Source organism: Tamandua tetradactyla, chromosome 13 (assembly GCF_023851605.1).
Source record: "Tamandua tetradactyla isolate mTamTet1 chromosome 13, mTamTet1.pri, whole genome shotgun sequence".
Taxonomy (NCBI): Eukaryota; Metazoa; Chordata; class Mammalia; order Pilosa; family Myrmecophagidae; genus Tamandua; species Tamandua tetradactyla.
In genome coordinates, this window is record NC_135339.1 from 20,363,475 (window position 1) to 20,389,789 (window position 26,315).

Genomic DNA, 26,315 nt, shown 5'->3' on the forward strand with positions numbered 1-26,315 from the left:
AACCTCTCATGAGAGTTTGTCTGGCTGAAGCAGGAAGAGTGATTATCTCTTCTGAATCCTCCTTAAAAGCCTTTTAGTGATTAGATTAAGCATCACTCATTGCAGAAGACACTCCCTTTAGCTGCTTGCATCTGCAGTCAGCTGTGGTTGCAGTCAACATGATCATGGCTTAAGTCTATGAAATGTCTTCACAGCAATAGACAGGCTAGTGCTTGCCTGACCGGACAATTGGGCACCACCACCTGTGCAAGTTAACACATGAAACTGGCCATCACACATGCATTTCACTATCTTTTGCTAAGAAGCTTCTTTTCCTATAACACCCATTTAAGGACCGAAAGTCCAACTTTATGGATGATGGAGCACCTCATCCAGACAAACCATATGGCCCACTGTCGCTCTTCAGAGGCAGGTTGATGTAGTAACTAGACCGCCCCCAATGAATAAATTAAGCATGGGAGAGAGTAAGGCCTCTTTTACAATTGATTTGTAAGCTAAGAAGCCTGTTCTTAGAGACCTAACAGGAGATGTTTCAAGATCTCCACGTGTCCCGTAAGTAGTATCAAATGCTTAAAGTAGCATGATAAGGCTTAAACATATGAGTCTATGTGAAAGACACATGATCCTCTTCAGTATCTAGTTTTTCTACTCTTCATTCTTTCCTCTCCATCTTACTTTGTAGATAGAGCCAAGGCAGCCCAACTACTCCATGATAAGAAGTTAATGGAACCACACAGTAAGAAAGTAGAAGAGTTCAGGGAGTAACAGATTTCCCTCTCCACTTTCCAAGGACTTGAGACAAAGTATGACCTAGTTTCAAAGGCTTTTTCCTAAAACACAAATCTGATCCTGTTCTTGCCCTGTTCAAAATTACTCCATGGTTTCCCACTTCAAACAGCCTGAAATTTAAACTCTTTGCATTGGACACAAAATCCTTCATGCTTTGCCCCATGCATACAGTTGAGGTCTCTTAGCCCAGGGGGAACCCGAATCTCCCTGTAATTGATGCTTCAGCAATACTGAGCATCTCTAATTGTGTAACAGGTGACGTGCTCTCCAGTCTCTGTGCCTGAATGCCCATCCCCATTGTTCACCACCAAAATACCAAGGATAAATGGAGCCAAGACACAGCTCTGAAGCTAAATGGCAAATTCATAGATTTTGGCTCCTCATTTTCAAGTCACCATTTCTCCCAAATGCTCCAGTTAGAATTCACTCCTCTTCCTTTAGGCCTCCTGGATTCTTATAACCACATTCTATCACATTGCCCTGTAATTGTCTGTTCAGATGACTGACTCCTTGGGGTCACATTTTACTCATTTTTGAGTAGGACCTGCCTACCACAGGTCCTGGGGTACCATGAATTTCAATACGTTTTTGTATTTTGTACTGTAATTTTTAATTTACTAATATTTTATATTGTATGTTTTTGTATTTTCTTATGTTGCATTTATTTTATTTTATGACTTTTATTATGATTTCATGGTCATGAGTTCAATTTACTGCCACTGAAAAGTGTGTAGCTACTAGAAGTAAAAAACGTGTACATTCATCTTAGTTCTCCCTCTTCCCAGAGAAGATATACACTTACAATAATATTTGGTGTGTTTGAGATGAACAACAATGACAACAACAACAACAAAACTAGATATGTTGATAGTGCCAAAGAATCCACAGTTGAATTTATGGAAAAATTCTCTTTGGCCACACGAAACTAACCGGTTGTCTGCCCAGCAAGTGCCTTTCCTCTAAACACAGCATCTTTCCAGTCGTGGACTTGGAAAACCACCTTAAAAGAGACTGATTTTGAGGAAGGAGTTTAATTGTTATTTAAATGACTAATAGAAAATAGTTGGCAATCCAAAACCTGCCTAATTCTGTTAAGAACAGAACCAAGACAGCCACAATTTAACCCGGCACTATCCCCTGTAATGGCAACTACGCATCTCTGTCTTGGCTCACTTGTTTCTTTTATCATCTTCCACACTGCTAAAAGGCCTGCCATTATAGAACAGCAAAAGAAACACTGACATATGTAGAATTTCAAGAAACACACTCCTATCTATAAATGTTTATGCAACCTGCTGTAGTTCAGTGATGACCACTCTCCAAAACATTTTACAAGACATGTAGAAGCCATAAATGTTGAAAAGGGGGAAGGGTTCTTTAAAAATAAAAAGCTTTTATGAAGTCTTTAGTTTCTTTTCAAATATACTGTAAGGCACTAAGGGTCACAGAGCTCATGAACTGATGGGGCACATACATACATTTTCAGGACTTAATTTGACCTTGCTGTGTTTGGATTGGCACATGGTAGAACTCTACTTCACTAAATCACCAGCTCATCATAGACTAAAGAGATGCCATTTCTTACCTCCTTGTAAGAATGACTATGTAGAGTTCTAAGTTAGTCCTACTCTTTTTAGAAATTGCTGGGAAAAGAAGTTTTTTTAAATTTCCCATCATGATAGGATGTTTCATAACTCTCATTAACTCAACTTATACCAATTTAAATGAATATTGTGTTGATGTTTCAGTTACATCCAGCTAATGAAATTGTAGCCATCATCAAGAAATAGAATTTTCAAGACCTCCTCTATTTCAACCATTTCATTTTCTAAGATATTTAGGGGGTGTTTCCATTTCCTCATTGCTAAAGCAAATACCATAAACTGGGTTACCTTGAAGTTGGGAATTTATTGGCTCATGGTTTTGAGGCTAGGAGAAGTTCAAATCAGAGTGTCATCAAGGTGATGTTTTCTTCCTGAATACTGGCATTCTAGAGCTGACTGTGATCCTTGGTCCTGGGTTCCTCTGTCATACGATAATTCACACAGCGACCTCTCCTTTCTCTTCAGGATTCCAGTGACCTTCAAATTCTTGCTTCACTGGGCTTTTATCTCTGTCTGAATTTCATTCTTCATATAAAGAACTCTAGTAATAGGTTTAAGACCCTAGGGGTCCATGCATTCAATAGCTGGGATACTCTTCAAGACGACTGGTGTAGTGGATTGAAGCTGTATGCATTCCAGAAAAACATGTTGCTGAATCGCATCCATTCTTGTGGGTGTGGGACCCATTGTAAGTAGAACCTTTTGATGAGGCTACAGCAGTTAAGGTGTGACCCACCTCATTCATGGTGGGACTTAATCCTATTACTGGACTCTTTTATAAATGCAATAAATACAGAAAGAGAAAGAGAAAGCTATGGAAGCAAGAAGAGGAAAACAATGAAACCTGGAAGAGAAGGGAGAAAGTCAGATGCTGCCATGTGCCTGGCCATGTTGCAAAGGAACCAAGGATCACCAGTAGCCAGTTTTAGGAAGAAAGCATTTCCTGGATGATGCCTTGATTTGGACATTTTCCTGGCCTCAAATTGTAAGCTAATAAATCTCCATTGTTTGAGACAATCCATTCCATGGTATCTGCTTTGAGCATCCTAAGAAACTGAAATAATTGATATTGAATGTTGAGGGTGTTCTAGTTTGCTAGCTGCTAGAATGCAATATACCAGAAATGGAATGGCTTTTAAAAAGGGGAATTTAATAAGTTGCTAGTTTATAGTTCTAAGGCCGAGAAAATGTCCCAATTACAACAAATCTATAGAAAAGTCCAATCAAAGGCATCCAGGGAAAGATATCTTGGTTCAAGAAGGCCAGTGAAGTTCAAGATTTCTCTCTCAAGTGAGAAGGCACATGGTGAACATAGTCACAGTTTCTCTCTAGGCTGGAATGGCACATGGAAAGCTAGACATCATCTGCTGGCTTCCTCTCCTGGCTTCCGGTTTCATGAAGCTCCAGGAGGCATTTTCCTTCTTTATCTCCAAAGGTCGCTAGCTTGTGGGCTCTATGCTTCTCGTAGCTATGTCATTCTTCTCTGCTCTCTCTGAATCTCCAGTTCTCCAAAATGTTTCCTCTTTTGTAGGACTCCAGTAAACTAATCAAGACCCCCCCCAAAAGGGTGGAGACACATCTCCCCTAATCCAGTTTAACAACCACTCTTGATTGGGTTACATCTCCAGGGAGATGATCTAATTACATACAGTACTGAATAGGGATTATTCTGCCTCTACGAAATGGGATTTTGATTAAAACACGGCTTTTCTAGGGTACATAATCCTTTCAAACCAGCACAGAGATTTTGTCTTAATACAAGCCATGTTATTTAAACCCAATAAATTCTATCTTCAATCTCTGCCTACAGACTGGAAATGGGTCTTTCAAGGGGCTGCTTTGGTCAGATGGAGCCATTGTAATTCCTTCTCTTGGGCCATGGTTTTCCATTTGTTAAATAAGGGAACTGGACAGTTGGGGACAATCTGCAATAAGATCACCTCAGAATGTGTTATTAAAAACCAAAGAAGAATCCTAGTTCTGTGGCATAGCTAAGGCTCCAGAGCCTCTGGGGATGGTTCCCAGGAACCTACATGTTTAACAAGCTCTGTACATGATTCTAAAAGGGCACATTAAAATCCAAGAACCAATGGATCAAATGACCAATGGACACTTCCCAGTTCCAAACAATCTGTGTTTGTGATAGACTTAGAGAGAACATCAAAACTCCAATTTCTGAATGTGTTTCCTGCTATTCAAAGGACTAGCCGGCACTAATCCATACATACTGTCACCAAATGACACAAACCACAGCAGGCATGCTTTTAGGATGTATGCTGGTAGTTCTGATACCTTGGCCATATCTTGACCAATTTGCTCATAAGTCCTTCTCTGCACTCCCAGCATGGTCTTGCTCATTTTGAAATGGGTGCCATTTCAGGAAGATGCCCTGCAAGCCATGTGCTGCTCAGAGCTCATATGGGAAATGGTTGCTTTCAGCCTTTGTTTCCAGTGACTTGGAAGTAAGTTGGATAAATCGCTTATAAACAATTTCATGCCCTTTCACAGGTAATCAAAAGAGTCATTTTGGCATTTCCCTAACTGGCCACCGGATTCCCTTCATGGGATTTAAGAACCCAGACTTCACACAGTCTGTCATAAATAGCTGCTTTCACCACCTCCCTAAGAGGGCCCTACAGTGTGGTTTCCATGCCTCAGAAATCTGACATTTAGAAGCAAACACCTGCCTTCCTCCCACTCCCCAATTCACCAGCTACATTCCCTGAGTTGCATAGTTATAGCTCAAACCAGGACCTTCTAAATTCAGTTGATTTAATGTAAAGCAGTCACTAGAACTTGTCTCTTATCAAGGGCTGAGGTGACTGGCAAAAGGTTAGAAAGAATGAAAGGACAAAGGATTCAAATATCTTACATTTGGAGTTGAAAAAATAAATGACTGCCCATTTCAAAGCCTCAGCTACAGAGGAAAATGGGGAGGGGGCACCCAATACCATCCAGGATATGTGCGTTCTCTCTGATTTATTTAAATAGAAAGAGACATAAGTGCATTTGTAAGAATTGCCTTAGCTTTTCTATTTATCAGTGTCCTCCATCTTACCTCCATTACAGCTCTGACAGAATAATTAATTTCAGTCAGTCAATCATTTAACAAAAACTCGGAGGTGACCTCAACATACCATATAAGACACAGAGAACTAGTCACAACAGCAGTCTTTAAATTCCCTTGGAAAGGAAAATTAAGCCTGCTATGTGTGGCTTGGGGCAACTTAAGCTGTAAATCTCTCTTTTCTGATCTCTTCATATAGATGAAAGAGCAATGCCGCTCTGGGTTACATACAACAATTATGTGTTCGCCAAACTTGGGGAATCAGCTTTCAGACAGCCGTAATCATCACCAATTAACCACGTCTGCTGACATCCGGTAAGCACTGCCCCAAGGCCGCTGAATCCCTGGCCCTCCCCTCAGGCAGCCAGCCTTTACATCAAGCACATGTGTTTCAGAAGGCCTATTAATGTTTGTTGACAATTCCAAATAGAGGTCACCTGTTGTCATGGTGCAAAATACCCTCTTTCCCCCTCTGAATGCCAGGCAGGGAGGGTAGCTTTGTTAGAAGTACATCAATGCATTTCTGTATCGCCACCAACATTCAGAGCTGATGAAAAGAGAGATTTAGGGTCTCCCAACTCTTCAACTATAATTCCCATCTGCTCCTACACATCCATTTGGGGCTAAAAGAAGTCTCTTCCCTGGATAATAAACTTGACAGAATGTGTTCAGGCCGTAGACCTCTACAGAATGATGTCGACTCACTGGTGGCCAAATCATAACATGAAGATTTACCCAAATCATCAGAAATGTGAGTCTTGAAAGACTCAATGGACCCAGGAGTTAATTCCACTGGATGCAAAGTAGCCTTTTTCCATTTAAATTATTCCCATTCAGTCCCTTAGCCTACTGAAAAGAGAACTGGAACATAGGGAGGCTGTTGCATAATTTACCAATAAATAAACTGGCCAATTTTCACATTAAAGTCCTTTTCTGAACTTCCAGTGTGTTCTTGCTCAGCTTGGAAATGGTACCACTTCAGTAAGACCTAAGTGGGGATTTAAAAAAATAATGATAATGATGTTTTATCATCCTCTAATCTTGCCAAGAAAAGAAAAACATTATCCTGCAAAATGTGAAAGTTGAATTGTGAGCATTTGGACCTAGAATTTGTGTCCACCTTGAACCTGTGAGATTCTCAGCAAGACTATTCTCCTTGAATGCAAAACTGCCAGCAAAAGAAAAAAGTCCCACAGGAACTGTGTAAGAGCTGGCTGCTGAGAAGGGACGTAGTTCAGGGTTATGAGCTGTTGATGAGTACCTGGAGTTCACCTCACCCACTGTAATCATAAATTCCAGGGTGCTGGGTGGAATTCCTGAATCTTCTGTCAGCTGTGGGTTTGAGACAGAGAAGCCCTCCCTCACCCCCCTCTGGTGCCTGGGACCCAGACTTCCAAACATAAAGCATGCTGAGGCGCCCAGGATCACTTCGGCAAACAGAGGCACTGTGGGCTATTTTAAATGTTCCAGCGTATCACAGCAATACTCAACATGAGTCTTGAAAGTCTGTTGTAGTTCTCAGTTTAGACATTAGATCATGCGACATTACTTTTGATTACATCATATCTTTGTGAAGGTGGGTTTCTGGTGGTTGCTGTAATTAAAAAAAAAAAAAGCAAGAGAACATAAGGGTGGTGGTGGTCCATCTGATTTCCAGATTTGAGAAACTGGGAGACACACATATCTTGTAAGTAATCACGCTCAAGAAAGAAATTAAAATATATTTTCTTTCAAATTATGTGTACTTTTTTCAAATGATTAGATTATTAACTTATTTGGATCTAACTACTTAATAAGGTTGTGGTTTTTGCTATTGCTTGTTTGTTCTTGCCTAGTGGCATCATGAAAATATTTCTGAAGCTAAGGATGCCAGGAACCAAGAAAGGATGGGGCCTTCTGGACTAGAATATGTCCTTCTCCTCTTGGGTTTAAGCATCTCACTTCATTTCTTTATTCCTTGTAACAAGTTTCAGTTGCAGGATTCTGGTCTTTGGAGCCTCAAGAAGCTTCCTACAAATACAGATAAAACATCGTCCTCCTTTCACTCATCCTCCCTAGAGGAGCTTGAAGACAACCTGAAAATGAAAACACAAATTTATATGTGGTCCAGAACTAGTGCTAAGTTAAGCCCCTTCCATCTCCTTCACTGAGTGCAGACTTGGGAACTGTTATTCCATCAGGTGAGCGTGGTTTGCCAAACTCAGACACTTCCCGCCATCTGGGATACAGAGGCCCCTCAAGAGGGACCCGTTCAACCCCAGTCAGGCTGTAAGGAAATGGAGACCCATCACCTTGTTCACTGGAATACTGCCACCATCACCACAGGAAGGGTCTAATAAAGATCCATTTCTTTGGGTGGTGTTTTTCTCACCAACACCTCATTACCCCTGGATCCTGGCCAGTTCTCAACCGAGTTTCTTTGAAAAGAGGACAGAAACAAATTACCAGGCTTTTCAGGAAACAAAATACACAGTAAATAAATGTTCTTAAGCTACAGAATGCTATCATAACCCAAGCCAGGAAAGGAAGCAATCTAATTTCAATCTGTGATCAGAACCAAATACAAAAATCTGTGCATCAGCCCTCTGCAGCAATGCGAAGGGGTTTCCGGCTGACCTCTGAATCTCTGCCCAGGAAATGAAAGCAGGGGACTGGCAGATAGCTTGATGGAAAAACCAGTGAGCTCAACAGAAAGCCAGACAGGTTGCAATAACACCTGGGAGTTACCCAGGGTTCCTAGTGGAGGCCTGCTTGCCGCCAAAAACTGCTGCTACCTCAACTGCCATTAACCACTCCTAATGCTGCAATGAATCAGCCGAGGTGCCTGGAAACTAGGAAAATGACACCCTCATTTTCTTGCAAATGTAGATTGCAATCCCCAGGACAGAAATAAGGAAAATTGAATGACTTTCTCCCGGCTGCTAAAAATGAAGGGGTTTTTAAGTCTTCAGTGATAATCCTTCCCAGTACAAAAGCATCTCATGACCTCACCCCGCAGTCACCCAGGTGACACAGGTAAGATCAGCCTCTCCTAAGGTTTCTTGGCCAGCTCATGCCATACTTCTTTTCCTTATCCCCACTCCCATCTCAACAACCAGATTAAAATAACATTTGAATCCAAGCACATGGGGTAAGGCACATTCCCAGAATGACTTTATTTGAGCTTCTTAACAACTTCACGGGGTAAGAGGATAATCCCCATTTACTGATGAGGAAATTGAAGCTCAAAATGCTTACAGGATGTGCTTGAAGTTACACAGACGGCCGACTTGTACAGTTCATATTTGAATCCACTCTGACTCCAGACCTTTTTCCTCTATTGCCTTAGTGAACTCGAGGAACTGTCTCGGTCCTTGCCATGACAAGGAAAGGAACAATGGGCTCAGGCCTGCAACCAATAGCTTATAAATCACCTCTGAGTGAATTAACAAAAAAAAAAAGGTGTGCCTTATTCACAATCCACTGGAGATGTAAGAAACTGTCTTCATATACTGATCTGGTTAGAATAAGACACTGACATCTGCCAGAAAATTATCGTTTAAACATACAAATCTATAGTATCTATGATGCAAATAGTTTCCTTTTAGTTGTGGCAACATTGTGCAGTGCTAACCTACACTTCCTTTCCTGGTGGCCCTAGATGGGCTAAGCATAAAGGAAAGGAATACTTTAGGTCTAATCATCCTGGAAGAGGCTAGAAGAGTAAGTGGAAAATGTAGAGTCTTGCACATGATAGCCAATTAGTAAATGAGCAACAAATAAAATTGAACTTGATTGTCCAGAAATTAAAACTGTAAACATAAAGCTAATATGTATCACTAAAAATGCTGTTATAAGAATGATTGTAAAGAACAAATGGTGGCCAACAGGGCAAATGCCCAATTTAGGGAACTGAATGTCAATTAATGAGACCTGAGCAGAGTGGAGACCAAATCATACAAACTGACAGACCGACAGACAGACCACATCCTTCCTTACTGGTGGCCAGACAGGAGCTAAATCGTAGATTCCATGAGAGAAAGAACCACGGTCATTCCATTCACCGCGCTGTCCTCAGGGCTCAGCATCCTGCCCCGGCACACGGTAGGTGCCCACCTGACATGCAGTGAGAAAATGAATGGGGCAAGGGTTCAGTCTCACAGCTCAAGGAAAAGTGACTGAGGGCTTACTCTGCCAAGAACCATGTGGTTTCAAACCACAAGAGCTGCAAGACCTCTCAGCAGAAGCAAACTATCATCACGTGGACAGACTCGGCTCCAATTGCTCAGGAGGACCAGGACATCTCCTAATCCTTCCTTCCTTGTTGTCCAAGCAAAAAGGTGGTTGATTGGTTTCACACCACATGTTACTGGCCCAGCTCTGAAGGGAAAGGCCACTCTTTTGACAGAAGAGCAAAAAATAGACTACAGCTCTGGCTTAATGCTTTCCCTCTGCCTCTTTCCAACATAATGGTGCTGCCCTTCGGTTAGGGGCCAATCTGCCACCTTCTTGGGGCTCTGAGGCTAAACAGAGAACTTTTGCCTTCAAGGACTCCCATCTGGCACCTTGCTGCAAATCGCACATTCAGGAAATAAATAAAAAATAAACAAACTGTCCAGGATCCTGCCGTTAACATTCTACACCTCAGGCTAAAATGTGAATGCCACCTTATCAGGCTCAACTTGAAATGCGTCAATGGAAAAAAAAAAAAAATCCCACCAGCTAATGGCTGTATTAAGGAGGTCCATTTAATCAAATGTTGCATAATCTGGAGTTATTTTTAACAGATGTACACTGGATTAATAAAAACTTCACAAAATTTGAGATTTAACAAGAGGTTTTGCTAAGTTGACAGTGAGGCCCACTTTAATATGAAGTCATATTAAACAGAAGTCTTTGATATGAGTGGAACCCACAGATATCCCAAATTTCTGGCACTCAAATAGCAGCAGGCCATACTTTACTGTTGAATTCTTTTTTTAAAAAAAAAATGTACTTTGAGCAAATTGCGTACTTGGGAAATTAATTGGAAACACAGTTTTGGTCCTTACCAGACCTATTTCAAAACATCTGAAGGATGCCTGGATAAAAATATGCCCTGCATCCTGTCTGGATCCTTGAAAAAAGACAAAAGGACAATGAAACTTCCACATGTCCCCTGGAATAATTATGCTAAGGATCACCAGGGATTTACTATAGGTGACAGGCAGGGGAGAATGAAGGGGAATTTTTTTTTAAACAGACTGGGAAAAGTTTTTGTAGTCATGACAATATTTGTACATGGCTTTGCAGAATATGAAATATTTTCAAACAACCATTTTGTCTGGTCATCAGAATCTGTTTGAGAGAAACACAGGGTAAGAATTACAATCCACATTCTTAGAGACAAATTTCAGTAACTTCCCTGATGTCTCCCAACTGGGAAATGGGAGAATTCATATAATAACCCAGCTCTCCTGGTTCCAAATCACTCATCTCCTGAAGACACTTTAATCTCAGCCCAACTTGGAAATCCAGCCAGGAAGGCCTGTGAACTCCAGGAGAAAACTTGAGTACAAGCTGGACTTTGAATGCTTAGAACAGGTCACAAATTTCTCCTCTCTGCTCACTAGTGTGGCCACTCATCACTGACCACAGCCATTGTATGTGAGCTTGAAGTTACATAAAAATCAGAAAGTTTACTTTTTTGAATACACAAGATATACAAAGTCAATTGTCTTTAAAAAGGTCATTTGGTCCATTATCTTACCATGATTGCATTACACTTATACAAAGGTTCCTCTTTAGTCTCCTAAGAGCATTTAACACATTGCCATTTTACGGCTGCCAAGCCCTGAAAAGTTTTGATTCAGCATTTGCAACCCATCTCCTATGACAAGATGCCAATATGTAGATTAGTCCCAAGAATTAACGGGATTCAGAAAGTGCACATCATTCAATTTCAGCCAATTAAAAGAGCACCATCCATTATTAACTCTTTCTTGTTTGGGTCATTAGGACAAATACTTGGAGGCTGAGAAGGAGACACTTAGTGGAAATGTGAAAGGACTGAATCAGTCAAATCTTGAGAACTCTGATGCATTTTGGTGAGAATTGGCCACTGGGGAAGATTTACAGGGTGAGTTTTACAACCAGATTCACCTTTCCAGCACACTCACTCACTTTTTTTTAATGAAATTTTATTCGGATATTTTCACATATCCTATAATCATCCAAAGTATACAATATTCATTCACATTATCATCATACAGTTGTGCAGTCATCACAATCAATTTTTCAACATTTTTATTACTCCAAAAAACAAAAATAAAAATGAAAACCCAAAACACCCTGACACCTAACCTCCCCCCATTATTTATTTATTTGTCTTCATTTTCTTACTTATATGTCCATATACTAGATAAAAGGAGCACCAGTCACAAGGTTCTCACAATCACATGGTCACACCATAAAAGCTACACTGTTATACAATCATCTTCATGAATCAAGGCGATTGGTTTACAGTTCAACAGTTTCAGGCATTTTCTTCTAGCTATTCTAATCCACTAGAAACTAAAAAGGGAAATCTATATAAGGTTTAAGAACAACCTTCCAAATGACCTCTCAGCTCTATTTGAAATCTCTCAGCTACTGAAACTTTTTAATTTCACTTCTTGTCCCCCTTTTGGTCAAGAAGGCTTTCTTACTCCCACAACGTCAGAGCCAGGCTTATCCCCAGGAGTCCTATGCCAATCCCACCCTGCCAGGGCCACTCTCTTCTTACACAACTCATCATAGAGCCTTCGTCTTTCTGGTCCATTTTCCAAGATTTTCAAAATAATGCCATCAAAGCTACAGGACAAACCACAGGAGGTCACTTTAACAGGTCAGCTGCCACGTCTGATAAATCTTTCCCTTACTTTTCTTAAGTGGAATAGACCACCTCTTGCCTCAACTCCTGCTAAATGGACCAGGAAGGCAAGATTAAGTCCTAAGGATTGTTTGATTTACTATTAAGAATAATAATTTGATTCCTTATTCAAATGAAAAGTTTATAAAGGTAGCACATTTAGATCTCTTGCACCCATCTAGAGCTTTGTCTACTACTGTCACTGTAGACATTTATAAATCTGACCTGTCTCACTCTCTCCCCAAGGGTGGCCTAAGTCTCGAGCATGTGGCTGATTCCAGCTTTCTGAATTAAAAAGTGCCACATGGATGCAAATAAATTGTATCTTTTCCTTTGAAATTTAGAGAGGTCTTTTTCTCTTAAAAGGTGGGCCAAAGGGCAGTGAATTTATCTTCCCAGTCAACTAGTTTAAATGTCTAGGCATCTCCACTTCTGAGAATCTGCACTATAAAATATCTCATTAACCATGTTGCAATCATTGTGAAATATTATTATTATTTTTGCTAAATCAAGGGCCATGAAAAAAAATCAAGATAATGCCAGCTTGCTGTGGCCTTTGTTCCTTGGGGAAAAAATTGCTGTCACTGTAGACTGTGTACAGTATTAGTATATTACTGTCTACTAATATTAGACAATATTAGTATAAAAAATTTCTGTATTTTTGAAGAATTAGTATCATTTGAGCTGATGTAAAATATAAGACACATACAACCAGGGTGAGGGCAAATTTGCTTTATGGTGAGAGTTGAGGGACTGTATATCCCCCTCAAAAAGAAAGCTTCTTCAAAAAGAATGAGATGGGACGCCAGCTCAGAAATAGGCAGGCAGTCCTCTTTCAGGTCCAAACTTTCTTCTAGGCCATGGGTTCGGACGTCTGACTGGGAGAGAAGGGAAACCTTCTGGTCCTGACTGACTTACTTTCTATAGTGGCTCATCTTTCTCCAGTCTAACTTTAACTGAGCTTGATGCTGGTTTTCATTCTCTTTTAGGAATGAACCACCATGCCTCAACTCCTCTCCTTCTCCCAGTCTCTCTTACCTGGCTTTCACCCCTGGGAACATGTGTAGAAAACTCTTTTAACTTTGGACATTTAGTTTTGCTTTCCTTCCACAGTTCTCTACTACTTTCATACACAAGAGCCCAAAAGGCTCCTATAGATACATTTCTCCTTTTCCCTCCTGGCACATCAGAAATGTCCCAAGTACCCTGTCCACAGTGTACCAACTTAATATTAGAAAATCTGGCATAGATCAGAGACCCTCAAATTAGAATTTCCCATAGCATACAACAGACCACAACGTGAACAGTACAAGTTTTCTAGATTCTTCCTATCAGGCATCAACGATGATGATCCCATTAGAACAACAGCCATTATCATTCATTGGTGCCTACTGTGTGCCATGCCCAATCCTAAGCACTTGACATACACTGTTTCATATGCTTCAAAAACAACAGCCTGAGGTAGTATTGCTAGATCCACCTTACAGATGAGAAAATAGGTTTAGAGAGGTGAAGTGCCTTCCATGACTGTCTAGGAGTATAGTAGGTGCTGGGTAGAAGGTAGAGGTTTAATTTCTGCCATCCTAAGATACAGTCTCATCTAATAAATGGCACAAATGGCTTCCCCATTCCAAGCAGGGACTTAATTATGTGATTCTCAATTTTGATCGACAATTGGTGCCACTGCCTGGTTTACTCACAAAGGCCTCCCACGAATGAGAAGCAATTGGTAGGTAAGTTTTTAATCAAGACTGCTTGCCTGTTCCTACAACTTCCCACCCCTTGTTCTCTGAACACCATAGGCACTCAATAAATAGTTCTGATTTATTGACTATTTCCATTTGCAGCAAAGATTAAGAGTTCTTTATCTCTGGCCTTGAGCCTGGTCTCAGCTCCTGGATCCTGGTACTTGTGGGCACCCAGACTCTCCCCGCCTGCCTCTAACATAAACATTTTTAAAGGATAGGCATTTCATAGCTTCTACAAATAAGTCTACTCTTCTCATTCAGATTTACAAGCCAACAAATAAAACCCAAGGGAAAAAAATGTGCCAGTGCTTTCCCATTCTCATGAGCAACTCAGATGGGATGTCTGATGTTTAAGTTAGCAAATATTTTTGGTGCCTTTGGGTAGAAATTGGGAAATGCTGATGATAAGTTAAACATCTCTAAAGCTAACTAAGGTCATGGGACAAAGCACAGAACAAAGTAATTGACAAAGTAAGCCCGGTTTGGAGGTTTGAATGACTCAATGAGAATGAACCCAGGTTCTGAGTTGCACAGCCCCAACCTGAAAGAGGTGAGCCTTTGAGAAACATTAATAAAAAGGGAGAAGAGGGCCTTGGAGGCCATGTTCACCTAAGCTTGGGAACAACCTCCTCTGATGGGCCAGGCATCACGTTCCATCCTAGAAGGGAGCATGACAGGGAACAGCAATGAGTTAAAGGGGAAGGCGCTTCAAGGGGATTAATAATGACATTCTTATGGCAACTAGACACCGGATCTGACAGGACCTGACCCAAGCATCGACCCAACTTGACAGGATTATCCTTGCGAACTCCTGATGTCCTTACCCATGAGTTCTCTACTCCCTTCATTCAAATGTACAGGGCATTTTGCATTCCCTTTAAGGAATAGATGTGGTCACATCTCCTCTCCTACCTCAGGTGAGTCCTTTCCTCTAAATGGGGATAGGAGGACAGCTTACCTCAAGACACCTGTTTACTAGAGACAACTCCCTAGAGAGGGTACCAGTACTTGGGGAGAATCATATCTGACCTTTCCAAGATCAGCTGGAAGAAACTGACTTGTCTACCAGGAGTTAATATTTAACAGTAACACAGACCAAGAAATCTGGCAAGACTATATTCTATAGAGAAACCTGTCAAGCAGAAGAGAGGCTGAGGCCTCTTAAACCGATTATTGTTGAACCTTCAATCCCTGCACTGGGCATGATTTTCTCTATTTCCCCAATTTTTCTTTCTTATTTTCTTTCTTTCCTTCTACCCAACAACTTATTTCCCTTTCTCTTTCACTAAATCAACTGATAATCTATCGATCATTAGGTAGGCTTATTAATTCATTGTCGTTTTATGTGCAATTAGTATCTTTAGTACTCCAGTAACAATGAAGTACTATTACTACTCAGCCCATCATTATTACTGCCATTATTACTATTTGCAAAATGTTCTCCATGAGAGTAAGAAACACAGGCTCTGACATGGTAAAAAAGAGCTAAGCTGATAAAGTCTAAGCAAAACTTTAGCTCAAATAAATGGGAGACAGGGTTATAAAGATTCAGAGGCAGTAGACACCAATATGGATTCACGAGGTCAGGGAAAGCTTTCTGGAAGAAATAGATTCAAGCAACAGAGTTTCCAAGTAAGTTGAACAGAGGTGATAAATTAAAGAGTTAAGAATGTGGTCTTAAGGGACGGCCAGGTAATGGCCAGGTATTGAGGCTGAGCAACAAGCAAGGGGCATGTCAACTGCTGTTAGGTACAGGCTTTATTGGATAGTTCAGCCTGGGGCTCAGGCTTTTCAACGCCCAAAACCCTCTTCTCAGTGGCTCTTCAATCTCAGGAGTACCTACAAAGGTATCTGTAAAAGGTTCCTTCAAGCACCTGTGGCCTGCGTTGAAGCCTGGTCTCTGCTGGGCTCCCAGGAGACTTTCTACCACAAGAGTGATTTACTATTTTTACTTCAATAGTAGGAACCCCACTCACAGGTACTGCCTCTTTCATTTTATTTTTTCCCTCTCACTAGGATTGCCCTTGAGGCAAACTAACACATCTCTACTTTCATACTAAAGGGTGTCCATATGTGGGCCTTTCTTTCAAAACTACCCTATCTGGAACCTACAGTAGCTAAGGCTGATGATCCCAAGGCCCATAGCAGACGTGGACAAATAAGTTAATCAGAAGATTGTTTTCTGACACTCATATTAATGTAGGGGTTACATTAATTATACTCCCTTCCATCTCTGTTGGTGACTCCTAGAGCTCCTGATGGGAACCATAGCTTTGAAGAGGATATTCCCAACGCTGAAAACCCCCTGATCACGTTTTTCAGTCATTTCTGCCAAGGTAAAGTCACTAATTTGGGGGTGTTCTAGGCCCTTAGTGAAAGCAGGTCAGTGTCTTCCTCATAGTGAGTCAAGCTGCTTCCATATGACTATGTCTATGAAACCTAGTTGTACCCTCTGCAATACAAAGAGTGAGTCTACTCATATTTTAGGGGGGCAACTTTTAAAATATTTGAAGATGGATTTTTGACCTCTTGAAGTATGATTCTTCTTTGCTGCCAAAACACATCGAGGTTCTTTAAAAAATGCATAATATGACCCCTCTTTTCCCAGTCACTCTCCTCCAGTGTGACATTTCTTCTTCTTCTTTTTTTTTTGTATGGAATCGCACCTGGGTCTCTGGCATGGCAGGAGAGAACTGTACTTGCTGAGCCACTGTGGCCCGCCCGAAATTTCCTTTTAAAACCATTTTATGCAGACCTGAGTACAGACTACAGTTAGGAGTTACACATCAACCAGCTGTGGGACTTGAGGCAAAACACCTCCACTCTCTAGGTCTCAGTTTCCGGGTTGGCTCAGTTGAGAATTAGGCCAATTACTTGCTTTAATAAAGTTCTTCCCAGGTCCAAGAATCCAAGGTCTGGAGAGCAGAGAAAATGGAGACAATGTCCTCTTCTCCTTCACCCCTTCCTCCTTGATTACACTTTAGTCTCTTTAAGTAACCTAAGATTACAGAAACATTTTTAAAAAGTCATTCATAAACTCCATTCTACCACACTAAACAGCAGTCTTTGGGCTAAATGGAAAAGGAAATGGAGATGCTGAGAACATAAAGATTGGTTTCAATGAAGTCCTCAATCAACAGCTCTTAAAAACCTAATGAAATGACCAGAAATTCTTTGGTGCTTCCTGGAGCTGTGCTTGGGAAGTCTGGCCTGGACTCCAACAAAACTCTGGCTGGGTTCTGCTGGGAACAGACATCTGGGAACACCAGCTATGGGGTTTGTGATCCCAGGAACATATTCCTAATGTTTGCTGCCTGCAGAGACCATAACACCAAGCTAGAATAAGGGATTTCCTCAGAAAGGTGTTTCTTGAAGATGAGACAAGTCTGAAGGAACAAGCTGCCACTTGAATACATTGCTTTTCTGGATACAATCATGATGATAGCTGCAATGCCAAGTGGTCACAGAAGGAACTTTTGTTTTGTTCTTCTTGTGGGACAGATCCTTTGAAGCAAGCAAGCTTATCCGAAGAGGTTTAATTGAGCAGAGCTGGCCTTAGGCAAACTTGTCAAATAAAAGTTTCCTTACTGTACTGCCCTACCCCACTGGAAATTCACAGGACTCCTCTCTCCCCACTACTATTCAGCACCCTCCAGTATACCTTTGGTTGTTGAAGGCTCTTTCCCCTCTCTTGGAATATGTCTTCTCTGGGCCCCTTTTTCCCCAAAGACACTGCTATATTCTAATAATTTATCTCATATTCAAGTACTAAAGATTGAAAATTCCCCAGGATTCATTTATCTAAGTAGAGCCTGGTATTTTTTTTCTTACATAGACACAATGGAGACATTGGTGGGAACTTAAGGACCCTAACACCAGTGAGAGTGAGCATCTGCACTCAGTCCTTCTGACCCCTTACATCCCAACCCGCTCACAGATGGCCACACAGTTCTCACTAAGTCTGGCCTACCCAGAGCCTTCTGCACAACCCATTGCTAACTTGGACCCACTGGGAATTCTTTTGTGAATACCTACTTATATTCTCAATACAAGGTCCTTGGAGGCTATGAACACACAGGGCTGCCAGGGCCAAATGCCACGTCCTTTGAGCAACTTGCTTTGTGATATCATTCCTCCTTTGCTCAGAAATCTCAATTACTGTTGCTAAAAGACCACTTCCGCAAAAGCATCTTGAGCGTCACAATAGCAGCTTCTGGTTAGAGCCAAACAACTACGGCAATCTGCCGAAGGGAGTGAAGCAGTATGGGAGAGTAAAGATCAAAGAATGCTAACTGGGGGGCTAGAAAAAGCAGGAATTCAATGCCAGTTCTATCACCATCTGACAAACCTTGGCCAAGATACTTCATTTTGGTTTCCTCATCTGGAATACGGTTGGTTATATCATCTACATTAAATTGTTTTTGTGAAGATAAAGTTAAATAGCATAACAGGCACTCAACAAATGCTGGTTCCTTTTCCCTGTCTTCTTACTCTCACTGAAATAGGCTTTATCACTTGCAAAACTGGCAGTCTCTGTTATCTTTAATTTGCAGAAGGAATAAGGGGTTATTAATGTGTCCAATATTAAATATGAAACAATAGGAAGAATTTCTAACCTATGTAGAAAAGTGAGCCATTTTCAAATAGTTGAGCATCTATGTTCAACTTATAAGCTGTACATAATTTTTCATTAAAGCACGAACTCTGAAAGTTGTCAAATAAGACAAAACCTTGTTAGCGTCCTTTGAATTATTACATTCACCATTACCGAAATATTACTATTTCACAATACTACTACTATATTTCCTTTAAAGTAATCATAATTAAATTTTTCTAATTAATTCAGACTGTTTGAAAATAGCTGGGTCTTCCTATCATATTCCAAAAACAAGTGGTTAGATATAAATCCAAAATCTCTACTAAACTGACCTGGGCAAGCCATTTTCTGGGATGTGAAATACTAACATGTGAGATATACTTTCAAGATGATGGCAGTTGCTAGGAAATGTGGTTGGCAGGTAGAGAAATTCTCCAATTAAAAAGGGTGTCGAGGAGATGGGCAAACCCCGTGCTGGCTCATGAAGTCCCCAGTGAGAAGCAGCCTTACTTGTAAATGTGAATAGACTATGCTGTTTCCCCTGATTCACAGAGTTCACAAATAAAACCGTAGTCCTTCGGGTGCCCAAGCCTTGTGCTCTGGAAGAACCTATGCAGAAATGAACTGCAACGTGTATCAACTGTAAAGTCTCTGAAATGATGCCACTAACTGGCTGGTGCTGGAAGAAACAAGCATAATATGAATTATTGGGAAGGAGGTGCCTTAGGAGTGCTTTAATACAATTATACCCAGTATATAAGCCCTCTTGGGTTACAATCAATCCCAGAAATTTATCATTTTAAGGGAAGCAGTGAATGTAACTTTATCTGCAGCCATTCCATCTATGCACATGCTGGTATGGGTGCCAGTGTGGGTGCCCCGGAGCAGGGTTAGGGCCTACGCACTCCCACACGCCTTTGGAGCTGTAGCTGCCCTTCTACTGGCATCAGCTTTCATCACAGCCCTTTGATCTCATCCGTTCTTGGTACATAACACTTCATCACCTTTATTTTCTGTATTAATTGCATGTGAAAGATTTCCCTTTTGATAGACCCTGGATGCCAGGCCAGTGTAGAAGAGAGTGTTGAAAAGGGTCATAGACCTGCCTGCTTTAAAAGGAAGCCCATACACCTGTGGAAGACAAACAATTTTTCAGAGATATGACATATCTATCAAGTATCCACAGGATAGGAGCTGAGCTGTCTGCTTAATAGCAAGAGGCTATGAATGGCAAAATAGGAAGTGCTGAAAGAAATCTGTAGCACTCAGCATACAGTCTGGCAGGCCTCCCTGGGCCCAGCTCATTCCTGGCCAGGGTGGAAACCTGTACAGGGCTTGTCACTGCTCCCTGCTGCACTGCCATTCAGGTGCTATCACCTGCTGACAGGGCCACATGCTTTTCCAGGGTAGTCCAGGGCTCTATTCATACCGCGTCCCGTCACTGGTTCAGGAAGAGCCCCCACACTGACCAGCTACCTTTTACAAAATACTCCTGTCTCCAAGGGACACTGTTGTCAGGGCCTGTCCTGTGTCCAGCCCCCCAAAGTGCCACTTCTCCCAGGGGCAACTATTCACTTCTCCCTTCTCTGCTGGACCAGGTAGGTCTGCTTTCAACAGGTCAAATAAAAACCTGGAGGCTGAGCAAGTTCTGGCACTCAGTGATCCTCAGTCACCTGGAGTCCCTGTCAAGGTGTCCAAATCCTTCTTGCTAGGGTCTAGCAGCTTTGATTGGCCTACCAACAGTAACTGTAGTGACACTGGTGGCCACAGAATCAGCCATAGCTGTAATGGTAATGGCTAATGCTTACTGTGTGCCAGGCCCTATTCTAAGAACTACATGTGTATTAACTCAAGGCAACCTTTCAACAACTCTAGAATATAGGTGGTACTCTTAATCCTATTTCACAACCTAGGAACCAGGAACGTCTCACACATAGAAAACAAACAACTGCTGTTAGAATCCAAGCTTTCTTCATTCAGAGCCAAAACTCTTAACCATCATGCTATACTGTCTTGTCAAAATGAGCTACCACCACAACCACCTTCATTGTATGCTTTTTGTGCCCCCAAATGCTTTACATATTTTACCCCCAAACCTCAAGATAATCCTATTCCTCACAAAATCTCTAGGGCTCAGAGACATCAAATAATTTGTTGAATAAATCGTGAAGCCTGGATTTGAACCAAGTTCTCTGTGACTTCAAAACTCATGTTCTTTCCACTTGTCCCACATCTCAAACCCTTGTTGAGTTCCATGGGTCACAGAATGCTACTGCCCTGGCACCCTGTGAAGCTGTGCCCTCTTCATTAACACTCCTACTACTCTTCTCTGAGACTTTCAGCCACTTTGGCCTCCCCTAATTCTCAACTCTGTCTCCTGAACTCAGGGAGACTGACAGGCTCTCCTGGAATTCCCCTCCCTGCACAGCAGCTGAGAAACACTCTCTAGACAGTAGGCTGGGACAACTACAGAGCTCATGCCCTGTGTTCCCCTTTCTCCCAGGATCAATATTCTGTGCTGCCTGCTGTTCAGTGTTTACAAACTGTTGTTTCATATATTTTGTGCAGTTTTTTCACTGTTGAAGGCAGGAAGGTACTATATCTTGGCTGGGAGCAGAAGACCCCATGCCCATTTTCTTTCTTTCTTTTTTTTTTTTTTAACCAAACAGTGATTGCCTTTTCATGACTAAGGAAACTTTGGCCTCATACCTTGAAGTCCCACCACAAGGACTCATTGCTTGTTGGTTTATTTCAAATCCTTACCCTTCCCTTTTTCCATTCATTGACCAATTTGGAAATGAAGGCTGGAAGGCAGTGGAGGGGAATGAATGTACCATGAACCAGGCAAGTTTCTTACGAACCCTGGCCTAAATACTTTCAGGAAGCAGGAAGTAGGGGCCTCTATTCTTTTCCTTTCTGAAATCTCCGAAGATGGCTTCATCTAAAGGGCAAGCATAACACCAGTGTCAGACCGCTTCTCCCATTCAATCACATATATAGGAAGAAAAGTTTTAAAAACCTGTTCATCTCTTTAGGCTATAGCTGCAAGTATCATCACAGACTTTTTGCCTCCTTGTAGGAAGCAAATGCACTGCCATCTGTGAAATAAAAATAAATACTAATCTAGTCCTGGAGTTGGTTCATACACTAATTATAGCTAATAATTACTGTACATTTGCCAATTACTAGGTACCCTTTTAAGCCCTTCGTATATTAACTCACTGAATGCTACAGATAACCATGTAAGGTTGGTAGAAATAGTACCTCTACTTCATAGATGAGAAACTGAGGTAGGTTCAGAAAAGTAAAGGAACTCTCTCAAGTCACAGAGTGAGTTAGTGATGGAACCAGGAACCAAACTCTGACACTCTGACTCTTAGTCAATAAACAAATGCCTGCTGTGAACCAATTCACTATATCCTCCATTGGCCCAACAGAAGAATCTGCATGAATTCATGATTCCTAGATTTGAAGTCAGATGGACAGCTGAACCTTAAGGAAATGCCTGTCTGGACAAGGCATCCCTCCACTGTGTAGTAGGTTGGGCTAATTTGTTTTACTTTTTTTCAAATTTTGAGTTTTTCTGAGTCTAAAATGCATTGTCCAGGCTAGTCCATACCTTCCTGGACTCCTTGATGAAAGAACTGTTCTCATTTCTCTAGCCCCAAATCCTTACTGATCTCTCTTCATGGTAACAAATAACCCTGTAATTTGTTTGGAGACAGAATTGTTCAAACAGATGGCTGAAAAATCTGTTGATTTTATCTTTCATCTTCCTCTCTTGACAACCTGCAGCACAGGCTATGGAAAACTTCACTGGAGGAATGGCATTCATTCAGAAGTGAAACTCTAGCAGTGGTACTGTTGCTCTCCTAGGAAGTGCCTAGAACATTTGTGGGTTTCTTTGTTGTTGTTGCTGTTGTTGTTTATTCCAAAGACTTTGGAGTACCACTTACAGCTACTGGACATAGGAATGGGAGGCTAAACCTCTTACAATACATAACACATTCACACATTGAAGAATTATCATCCCACCCTAAATGACAATAATTTCATGTAGCGTTTGTTGAAATCTACCAGTTGAACTGGGTGATAATATTTTCTCACTAATTTCTAAAAATTTGAGGATCTTGAGATTGACAGAACCTTGAGCTAGCTTGCTTACTTCCAAGACCCATGATCCAAGAGGATCTCACAGCTGTGACTAGATCTCCATGGACCCACCACAGAGGTTAAGCCAACCTTGCTTCTGAGTCTTCCCAGACAACCGCTGAGGAAAATTCCCAGGAAGATATGATGTCCTATTCTTCTTCTTCAGATGCTAATACCTGACCTCAATTATTTAACCATAAGCCATAGTACCAAATTCTCATCTGCTCTAACAGAAGGGTTACTCCAACAGTGGGATAGAGAAAAGGAGATCCAACAGCAGAGCAGCAGGGAAAGGCATTATCGTCTGTGAAGGAACAATATTTCACAGGCTCCCAAAGACTGGTTCAAAGAATATTTAAGAATGTTTATCTCAGAGAATGGAGATCAGAATGGATTCAGACATAAATGTCAATATTTCCTCGAGATGAATTATTCTGGGAACTGAAAACAGTAAAGAATGGTTTCTTGTAGCAACAAGATCCAGTTTTATGCCAAAGAATCACATCAGCAAGAGCTTCGATCCAATTACACTGCCAGTGCCAAATTTTCCTGCCAATAATTTTAGGATTACTATGGGGCAAGCGGGAAGGAGCTCCTCTCAGGAAAGGGAGACTGGTAATCAATAGTTCTTAACTCTCTATAATATGATTTCCTTGATACATGCTGTCTTTTTCCCTCTTTAGATTTCTTTCTTCCCTTGCTACCTTGTTATCCACATTTCACAAAGTATTTATGTACAGTGAAAGTATCTACATAGTGAATGCCTTTCTAATTTCAGTTTCCCTTTTCCATATTATCTATTGGCATCAAGAGGGGGAAAAGCTGGTCTCATGGAATGCCTGACTTCTAGAATTCCAGAGCCAATGAGATCTAATTTTGGGAATGTGAAACAAAAGAATGGTTGGAAGTCGGATACAGAAATAGATTTGATGTCCGTATATTGAATTTTTTCATAAGGTATGACTACAATAATATATACATGACTGAGTATTTTTTTGCTCCTTAACAATCATCTGTTATTCATTCTTAAAGGAATTTCCCAAGTCCTATCGCACTTATTTGTCCAAACAAACATGTTTAGACATCACTCCCCAAAGAAACATAGTTCCTGTTGAAAAACACTATAAGAAAGAGAACATGGTTTCATTCATCCATGGCCTTCTTTTCTTGACATCTTCAACTTCAAACTTCCTAAATTTTATATTTAGTACCAGATTAAAACACTGCCAAATATCATCACCAAGTTCCAGAACAAGGCTTATGTTTAAGCAAAGTTGTTCAAAACAGTAGTGAGAAGGAAGGTGAAGACTTCCACTGCCCAGCTCTAGGACTGCAGAACTTAAATCCATCCTCAATGGACATTTTCTATACCAACCACTCAATCAAGACAGGGAACCCAAAATGACTGAGATGTTCCCAGTAACGTGGGGCACAAATTCCTTACCCAGACTTTCCTGGAGCTCAAAGCTATTTTGAGGTAGTTCAGGACATGGATGTGGCTTTGGTGAGCAATTGTATAATTCAAAATCATGTCACTAAAAAAGTCAGCAAAGGTTCTGGGGAAGAAAAGAGAGTGAGAGATGTTCCCACATTTCCCACTCAGTCCTTAATCTATAATTCATAAAGCAGGTGGATCTTGCCTAGGAGGTTTGTTCCTGAGGATGTTCATAGAGTTGCTCTCTGTTTTCCTGTGAACTATGGTGCCTATTTAAAAAACATAAACCAACGAAAATTCATATGGAAGGTCACAAAACTTCCTTCTATGAATATCCTAGACCAGGGGTCAGCGAACTTTTCCTGTAAAGGGTCAGACTGTAAACATTTCAGGCTTTGCAGTCAACTAGAGTCTCCATCACATGTTCTTCTTAGTTTTATTTTCCACAGCCCTTAAAGATGTAAAAAATAATTCTTTGCTCAGATGTACGAAAACAGGCCACTGGCCATACCTGGCCTGTGGGCTGTAGTTTGCTGACCCCGATTCTAGAAAAACAGATTGACAAAGTGTCTTTCTGGATACCACTCACTGAAGAGTAAAATGAGTACCCACCCTACCCTCCGTATCAGCTCTAGAATTGAATGGGATTTACAAAGACAAATCTGCTAAATTTTCAAGCACATTTTACATCATTAAATAGTAGACATTTCAGTACCTGACTAAACAACAACACAGTTTTTGTATTCCTTGCAAACTCATCTCCTAACCTAGGACAAATTCCTTATCTCCAATTTTTCATTAGAAAAAAATAATCAGACACTTGGATTAAGCAATCTCTAAAGAACCATCTGTTTCAGTTCTCTGAGATTTCATGAAAGACCCTAGAAGGCTCCAGAGCACCGTTTAAGGAAATGCCCCAACTTGATCTATAAGTGTTAATTTCCTAGCTGCTAAAATAAATATACAATGGGTTTTCTTAAACAATGGAAATTTATTGGCTTGCCATTTTGAGGATAGGAGAAATCCAAAATCAGGTGTTAGCAAGGCGCTGCTTTCTCCCTGAAGACTGGCATACTAGAGCTGGCTGCTGGCCATCCTTAGGGTTCCTTAGCTTTTCCATCACATGGAAATATACAGGGTAGCATCTTCTGTTTTCTCTAATCTAGCTTCTGGCTGCTCCAGTGGTTTCTCTCTTTGTGTGCAACTTAGGCTCACACTCATTCCGTTCGGGCACACTTGAACATCTTCAAAGGTCCTACTTATAATGGGATTCACACTGACAGGACCAGGGGTTGGGACCTGAACATACCCTTGGTGGGGACACAATTTAGTCCCCAATTCTATATTAGGAAAAACTCAATGGGATGACTACCATACTTTCCAGAAAAGCAAACTGTCCTCAATTTTTCTTGACTAAATCTGCCATCACAGAATGGTATTCCAGTAGCTTTGGCTAAAGAGAGACAATGATTTCATGAAACCCGTCCCCAGAAATAAAAGACGTGGGTTTTTCATTGGGGTCACCTTCTGAAAGAATCAGAAACTACAGCCCAGAAATCAAAATCATTAGAATTTTCCATGATCCAGAAATCTTTTCAACTTCAACGTAGCTCTTACTTATGGGATCCCCATTGCTATTAACAGCAAATTAAAATAAAACACATCTTTGGAGTCCTACACTGATACCACTGATCCCTCAAATCAGTGATAAATTATTCCAGGCAAGTACGAATTATACAGAAGGGTGTCTTCTCTATACTACTTGGATAGTAATGCTTTATAAGTAGCTTTATTCTCTTCAAGTTGAAAAAATACATTTACTTCTTGTTTCTCTTTAATCAGTAAAGCTCAATCAATGGTAAATGTAGGTACTTTCATTGATTTACCAGGCATACATTCAGAATCGAACCCAACTGCCTGGGATTCATATTAAGTAGGATTAATAAAATATTTCCCATCCTGCACACTCGGAAGCACTTGATCCCGCTCACATTTCTGTACTCACTCAAGCTCCCTAAAGATAAATGAGCTTTATACCACAGAAAGGAAATAGGT

General features: G+C 41.0%; 1 protein-coding gene and 1 long non-coding RNA gene across 24 annotated transcripts in view; one reads left to right on the forward strand and one right to left on the reverse strand.

Moving 5' to 3' along the window:
• LRMDA (leucine rich melanocyte differentiation associated) overlaps positions 1-26,315 on the reverse strand; it is a 1,434,085-nt gene that overhangs the window by 451,824 nt on the left and 955,946 nt on the right. The window contains exon 9 of one of the 19 annotated variants that reach the window (XM_077124820.1): positions 2,847-6,448. The exons of 17 other annotated variants lie outside the window; for them this stretch is intronic. In XM_077124820.1, the coding sequence (XP_076980935.1) occupies positions 6,350-6,448 (99 nt within the window). In that variant the 3' untranslated portion in view covers positions 2,847-6,349. One more of the 19 variants, XM_077124826.1, reaches the window with a different exon arrangement.
• The window catches only part of LOC143653664 (uncharacterized), a 38,353-nt gene that overhangs the window by 10,330 nt on the left and 1,708 nt on the right, over positions 1-26,315 (forward strand). Inside the window, exons 3-6 of one of the 5 annotated variants that reach the window (XR_013161458.1) lie at positions 5,660-5,775; positions 11,437-11,557; positions 16,327-16,412; positions 25,063-25,166. This is a non-coding gene — a long non-coding RNA (uncharacterized LOC143653664). Of the gene's footprint in view, positions 1-5,659; positions 5,776-11,436; positions 11,558-16,326; positions 16,413-25,062; positions 25,177-26,315 lie in introns of those variants that run through there. The other 4 variants (XR_013161459.1, XR_013161457.1, XR_013161460.1 and 1 more) reach the window with 4 other exon arrangements.